This window comes from Simochromis diagramma, unplaced genomic scaffold (genome assembly GCF_900408965.1).
Source record: "Simochromis diagramma unplaced genomic scaffold, fSimDia1.1 OVJJ01000402.1, whole genome shotgun sequence".
Lineage (NCBI taxonomy): Eukaryota > Metazoa > Chordata > Actinopteri > Cichliformes > Cichlidae > Simochromis > Simochromis diagramma.
Window position 1 is genome coordinate 5203663 of NW_024386972.1, and position 7542 is coordinate 5211204.

The 7542-nt window shown below is 46.8% G+C and overlaps 1 protein-coding gene across 2 annotated transcripts; it reads left to right on the top strand.

Moving 5' to 3' along the window:
- Positions 1-1827: 1827 nt before the first annotated feature.
- On the top strand, positions 1828-5125 carry LOC120738180. Of its 2 annotated transcripts, none has more exons than XM_040039323.1 (2): positions 1828-4523; positions 5018-5125. In XM_040039323.1, the coding sequence occupies exon 1, from the start codon at positions 3589-3591 to the stop codon at positions 4495-4497; it is 909 nt and encodes a 302-aa protein (XP_039895257.1). In that variant the 5' UTR covers positions 1828-3588; the 3' UTR covers positions 4498-4523; positions 5018-5125. The 2 variants fall into 2 exon arrangements, with proteins under 2 accessions (XP_039895257.1, XP_039895258.1); XM_040039324.1 differs by lacking the exon at positions 5018-5125 and having other exon boundaries at positions 1828-2328; positions 2432-4902.
- Positions 5126-7542: the final 2417 nt, after the last annotated feature.

Here is a 7542-nt window from a genome sequence, read left to right on the forward strand (position 1 = left end):
ACCATTAATATCTGAGGAAAGAACCGGAGATCCTGTTGTCTGTCTGTCTGACAGGAGAGCATCTGTCTGTCCTGTGGGATCCTCACTGGCTTGATAATGCATTGCTGTTAGATTTGTTCTCACACACTCTCTTCCTCTTTTTTTCCTCCTTCACAGCACAGGGTCTTCCTGCAGAAAAAAACAAAACAGTCTGACTGTAATTCAATCAGATAGCTCTTACTGGAATGCTAATGTGACACGATGCCCCCTAAAGTGCATTACCAGTGTTATCCTACTCCTTCCTCTGCCATATCAGGCTAATATGCTTTCAAGTTTCTTTTTTAGGAATTCCAGGGGATGCACTGATGAACCAGCTGCCCAATTTGGAACCAAAATGTTTAGAAATAGAAACAGAGTCGGAAAGGCTAGTCAGTCTGTCTGTCTGTCTGTCTGTCTATCTATCTATCTGTCTATCTATCTATCTATCTATCTATCTGTCTATCTATCTATCTATCTATCTATAACTTTCAGCATGTTTGTGACTCTAAGCCTCAAGTCCATAATAAAAATATGAATTGTGGTGGTGGGGGAAAAAAGCTGTTTGAGCAAGCAATAACCAAACATAGGCGAAACGTAACTTCATAGAAACCATTTCAGCTGTGGATTTGTGTGCTAGTGAATACACCAACAGAAAGGGACAGTATGTTGGAGTTCGACTAAAAAATTCATCATAAAGAAGAAACTTGTCACCGAGCACTAGAGTTGTGTTTTGAAGCATTCTTAAAAGTGTGTCATCTGAAATATCGCAGAGGAATAAACCACATGAGAATCTGCCTACATAGGTAACAGGCAATAGTGTGTCCATGGCTTTGGTCTCAAAACATATGTAAACAATAGGAAAAGGGGCACCATCAACATTTTGGTGAAAGCTTGGGCTTGCTTTTCCCCCCTCAAAAGATTCAGCACAGTCTTAACAATTCATCAGATGTTACTGAAGTAACGATTCTCAGCTTTAACTGAGTTTAATAAATATAATTACATTAGCTTCGTCAGTATTACAGCTATTATAATACAAAGCCTCAAAGTAAGTGGATAAACTAGCATGATTTTTTATTTCCAACTTTAATTTTTTTTTTTATTAATTTTAGTTAACATTAAAAGAAAAAAAAAAAAAACACAGTAAAGAAAATTCCAAACCAACAAACATACAAACAGGCTGGAGTTTACATTTCTTTTTCATCTATTCCGTGCACATTTCTTGTTGTGTTGTTTTCTTGGTGCCACTTCGAAATGCTTTCCACTTCCTCCATTGTCCATCGTATTTACATCCCATCAGTCTTAAATTGAATGTTATTTTTCCATCTCTGAGATACCCTCTACAAACTAGCATGATTTTAAATACAAGGATTGTTTTTTAATACTTGGATAAAAATCGTTTGCTGTTAGTGACTGCCTGAGGTCAAGAACCAGTTGACATCACTGGTTTCCTCCCTTGAAAATCTCTGCCAGACTTTCACTACAGCCACCTTCACTTTCTGCTAGTTTGTGGGTCTCTCTACCTTCAGCTTTGTCTTGAGTAACTGAAAACTATGCTCTGTTGCACTGAGATCAGGTGACTGACTTGGCCATTGAAGAATGTACAATTTCTTTGCTTTGAGAAACTCTTGGGTTGCTTTGGGTCACAATCTATTTGAACTTTGAAGGACTGTCCCAAGTAACTTTCCTAGACTTGAATGAATTTGTGGACAGAATTCTGTGATCACCTACTTTAGCTGCCTTCTGTGCTCCTCTAAGCCTTCTGGTGCTTCTGAGCTACAAAGTGCATTTGTCACACAGTGGAAAATTGTGTTTTTATATTTTGTTTTGGATTAGACTGTGTTGGTATATAGTGTCGATTTTATTTGCATGATTTTATTGTAATAGTGATATTGCATGTTTGTTTATTGATATTCCTATTGCATGATTTTATCCCCATATTTATAGTGTGTGTTTAGTGTTGATTGAACAATATGCTTTTTTTTATTCCACTGTGGATTAAGCGGACAATTGTAGGCACCTGTGAGGTGGGGGCGTTCCCCGAGGTGGCCTATCAGCCGCCAAACTGACTTAAGGGAGATAGTGAGCGCAAAGACTGAAAGAGAGACACACGAAAAGTGAAGAGCTGGAAACAAAACGTGTGCAAGCCAGCATATGAACAGAAGGACCTCCGGCCTGACTGTGGGGCGCCACGAGACATTCAGCGATCGGCCAGCATAACCCGGCGATCCAGTCCCGACGGACAGAATAGCGACCGTGGGAGGCGACGCGTGAAATCCACAGTAGGGCAGGGGTACGCCTCTGCCTGCATCTGTGAGTATCGCTTTCCCACTGTTGGGCGCTAGGAGTAGCTTTGCCGGGGAAGGGTAACAGCGGCTGCGCCGACAGCGTTGCTGGCCCGTGTCTGTTGTTTCAGGGCGGAGCTACGAGGGAGGCCGTGCGCGGGTGTGGAGAGTGGCTGGACTGCACGATCGCGCACCGTCAGGTGGAGATAGGAGCCTCCTCCCTGGTCTTCTGCTGGCGAGATTCCCCATCCCGGAAGAGGAGTTCCTCTCCTGTCTCTTGCAGCCCAGGAGAATTTGCCCGCGTGTTGCTGGACTGTGAGAATTAGGACCCTGGGGGGAGTTTTTAGCATAGGGAAAAACATTCATTCAGCTTTGTGTTTTTAGGGTTTAAATCATTTCGGCCGGCCGGGTTTTTAGCGGGTTGCAAACACTATTTTTATTGTATACGGGGATTTTAGCTTGTATTTGTGACTCTGGCTGTGTTTTTTTTTTTTTTTTATGGAAAATAAATGGTGTGTTTGAAGCCAGCTAAGTTTCTGTGCTCTGAGCGCTGACCCACTCACTCCCCTTTCTGCTTGTATGTATACAGACGTGGTGGTGAAGATTTAGGTCCACCAGTTTAGCGGCTACATAATTTTGGCGTTTGTCGACAGGATACAAGTTTGGGGAGCAGTGTTCAGCACCTGGAGTGCAGATATAGAGATGATGATGCCAGTGTATCCGGGTGCCCCTTGGGTACCAAAATATAAGGGTCCTGAAGCAGATGTTTCATATGGTGACTGGAAAGAACAAATACAAGGTTTATTGAATGCTCAAGAAATAGCTGAGGCCCGGAAAGTAGAAATTTTAATTGGGGCTTTAAGCGGTGAGACAAAGCGTCAAGTAAGCGTGTTAGAAGAAAAAGATAGAGACCAGATTAGGAAAATATTCGCATATCTAGATTCTCTATAGGGTGACAATACCTCCCTAGCGGTTTTGAGGTCGCAGTTTTTTAGCTGTATACAAAAACAAAATGAGTCAGTAAAATCTTTTACCTTAAGGTTGAGGGAGTTGCACTGCAGGCTACAACAGCGCAATCCAAATCAAGCACCTACTGAAAAGTGTTTACAGGAACAGATGCTGTTGGGCCTGCGGGAGGGCCCGTTGTCACAAACCCTGCGAGCCTACGTGCGTCACCATCCAGAAGAGGATTTTGCAACAGTCCATCGGGAGGCGTTGCTCCTAGAGGAGGAACAGTTGGGACACCAGGGATTGCAAACTACGTGCTTGGCAGTGGGTGTAGGTGTGTATGGGAGAGGTTAAGATGACGGGATTATTAGACACAGGCCCTCAGGTTACACTAGTGCAACAGCAGGTAATGGATCTCCATTTCCCTGAAGTGAATAAAACTGACACACCCCTGTTGTTCGCCTTAAAGGCAGCCAATGGACTAGAGATACCATACTCAGGCTATGCGGTTATGGATTTTGAGGTAGAAGGGCTGGAGATACCAGGAAGTGGGGTTGTGGTTGTGAGAAATGACTGTTCCACGCACCCTTTAATTATTGGTATGAATGTTATTAGTGCATGCTGGAATGATGTTTTTGCCAAGGGCAAGTCTGCTTTTCATCCTCAAAAGCTGAAGTCCCGCAGAGCATGGAAAGAGGCGTTTGCCGTCTGTCAACAGACTGCTACCACCAAGACTGATGGCTTTCTAGGCTATGTTCGACCTGCTAGCCGCAGAGGAGTCAAGGTGCCCCCGAACTGTGAAGTGATGGTCTGGGGCCGGACGTGTAAAGGTAAGGGTGGGACAGAACGCATGGCACTAGTGGAAGCCTTACCTGATGCTGGACCCTGGGGGGTAGCCCGAACCCTGTCAGTAGTCAAAGGAGGGAGGCTCCCTATCCGGGTCTGTAACCCTAATCCATACGAAGTGACTATAGGACGCTACCAGAAAATGGGCAAGTTGTATCAGGTGGAGGAGTCGGACGTGGAGATGGACAGTGATCTTAGCCTGACAATGGGATCCGATGGTGTGATCGAGGTGGGCGTAGTTGAAGCAGCTGGGCCCGAAGAGCCTGCGATCCCTGAAGAGGAGGTGAGTCAACTGCTTAACGGCATAGACTTGACCCCCCCAGCAGAAGGCCGAGCTCCAGACCCTGCTGCAGAGGTGGCGAAAGGTGTTTGCTGTGAACGAGGAGGATTACGGAAGAACTGATTTGGTCCAACACCAGATCCACACAGGTGATACACCACCCATTAAACAAAAATATCGTCCTTTACCACCACTGATGTACAAAGACATTAAGATACTTCTAGCAGATATGCTGAAAAAAGGTGTCATTCGGGAGAGTAGCAGTCCCTGGGCAGCCCCCATTGTGTTGGTGAGGAAAAAGGATGGCAGTTGGCGATTTTGTGTAGACTACAGAAAATTAAACGCAGTAACTCATAAAGATGCGTTCCCGCTCCCCCGAATTGAAGAGACTTTAACATGTCTGACCAGAGCTGAGTGGTTTTCCACACTGGATCTTGCCAGTGGATACTGGCAAGTGGAAATGGATCCTAAGGATCGGGAGAAAACTGCATTTACCACTCCTCTGGGTTTGAGTTTGAGCGCATGCCTTTTGGACTTCCAGCGCCTGATGCAGCGGTGTCTAAGTAGTCACCTTTCTGAATCTGTTTTGGTATATCTGGATGATATAATAATCTACTCACCTGACTTCTCTACTCATCTACAGCAATTGGAGAATGTCCTGCAGAAGCTGTGGCAACATGGTCTGAAGCTGAGGCTGGACAAATGTAAGCTGTTCCACCGTCAGGTGAAGTTCCTGGGGCATCTTGTCGACCAACAAGGGGTAAGACCGGACCCTGAGAAAATCAAAGCTGTCCAGAACTGGCCTGTTCCCTCTACCACCCGGCAGGTCAGAGCCTTCCTTGGCCTGGCAGGTTATTACAGGCGATTTGTCCCAGGGTTTGCTAGGTTGGCTCGACCTTTAAATGCTCTGCTCGTGGGAATTTCTAGCAGGTCAAGCATGCAGGTCCAGTGGTCTGCTGAAAGTCAGGAAGCCTTTGACAGCTTGAAATGTGCTCTGACCGAGCCCCCTATTCTGGCTTATGCAGATTTCCTGGAGCCCTTTGCACTTTATACTGATGCCAGCAATCAAGGCTTAGGTGCTGTGTTAGCTCAGGTGCAAGATGGCAAGGAACGGGTGATTGCATATGCCAGCAGGAGCCTACACCCCACCGAACGAAATGACAAAAACTATAGTTCCTTCAAACTGGAACTTTTAGCTCTAAAATGGGCTATTACTGAGAAGTTCAAGGATTACTTGACAGGTGCCAAGTTTGTCGTGTATACCGACAACAATCCTGTGGCCCACTTACAGAATGCTAGACTTGGGGCAACAGAGCAACGCTGGGTGGCACAGCTGGCATCCTTTGACTTCGAGGTTAAGTACAGGGCTGGAAAAGAGAATGCTGATGCTCTCTCTAGATTTCCCACAGACTGTCACACAGCTTACATAAACATCACGAGTGCTCCACGTCGGGAGCCACAGGGGCTGGTGCCGCAGATGAATGACTGGAAGGAGGCTCAAGAAAAGGACATGGATCTGCGCATCCTGAGGGAGTATGTGGAACAGGGAATCCCTCCTGATGCACCAACGAGGAGATCCCTACCTAGCCCTGTACAGAAGTTATTACAGCAATGGAGAAGGCTGCAGGTTTGCGAGGGTACGCTGTGCAGAGAGGTAAGGGACCCTAACACTAACAAAATGTACCTTCAGATCCTATGTCCTGCAGAGAGACACAAGGAGGTGTGGGAGAAGTATCACGAGGCAGCGGCGCATGCGGGAGTTGAAAAGACACTGTCCAGGATACGTCGCTTCTTTTACTGGCCCAGCATGGAAGAGGAGGTGCGCGAATTCCAGCTAGGGTGCGCTGCGTGTGGCCTACGAGATAGAAATAGGCCTAGAGCCCCCTTGCATCCCGTTATTGTGTCCTATCCCCTTGAGGTTGTGGCCCTGGACTTTCTTACATTGGGGAGGCCCACAGACAGGTACCAGAATATTCTGGTTATGACTGATCTTTTCACACGGTACGCCTGGGCAGTTCCTACCAAAGACCAGACTGCTCAGACTGCGGTGCATGCTCTTTGGGCTCACGTGATTCAGACCTTCGGTTGCCCGACCAGGCTACACTCAGATAGAGGTGGTAGTTTTGAGTCTGCCCTGATGTACCAGCTGTGTAAGTGCTATGGCATTACAAAAAGCAAGACCACCCCATACCATCCGGCTGGAAATGGTGGGGTTGAGAGGATGAACCAGACGTTGCTGCACATGCTTCGGTCCTTAGAGTCAGAGAGACAACAGAGGTGGCCAGAATATCTCCCAGAGCTCTTACAAGCATACAATAATACTGCCCATAGTGCCACAGGGTATGCGCCGTCGTACCTGATGTTTGGGCGGCATTTGAGGCAGCCAGTGGATTTGAACCTAGGTGTTGAGCGGGATTCCCCATGCCACAACCTGGGAGGGTGGGTTAAGGACCATCACCAGAAACTATCTTTTGCCTATGAGATGGCTAGGAAGAAGATGAGGGCAGCAGCCACCCAAAACAAGAGGGCTTATGACCGAAGTGCGCGGGCCCTGCCGTTGGTGCCAGGCGAGAGAGTTTGGATAAGGCACAGGAATAGGCAGGGACAAGGCAAGTTGCACCCAGGTTGGAGCTCAGAGCCGTATGTGGTAGTGGAAGAAGTTGGCAATACCGGTGTAGTATATAGGGTGCGTCCGGAGAAAGGGGGGGGAGAAGGTCCTCCATCGGAATGCACTAAAGTTGTGCGTTACCCCTGCAGCAGACTACCACTCAGAGGGGCAGGAAGTCAGCCTTGAGGGAGAGGTGCTAGTTGAGCCTTCATTTTATGGTTTTGTGCCCAGCGCTCCAGCCCAGCAGCCGGGAGAGTTGTCAGAGGTGCGGCGCTCGCCGAGGCCTAATTTTGGTCAGCCACCCACCCGTTACAGGTCGCTTGACTAGGGTGACAGGGACTGTCACAGGTAAAATGTGGGGGGATGTCACACAGTGGAAAATTGTGTTTTTATATTTTGTTTTGGATCAGACTGTGTTGGTACATAGTGTCGATTTTATTTGCATGATTTTATTGTAATAGTGATATTGCATGTTTGTTTATTGATATTCCTATTGCATGATTTTATCCCCATATTTATAGTGTGTGTTTAGTGTTGATTGAACAATATGCTTTTTTTTT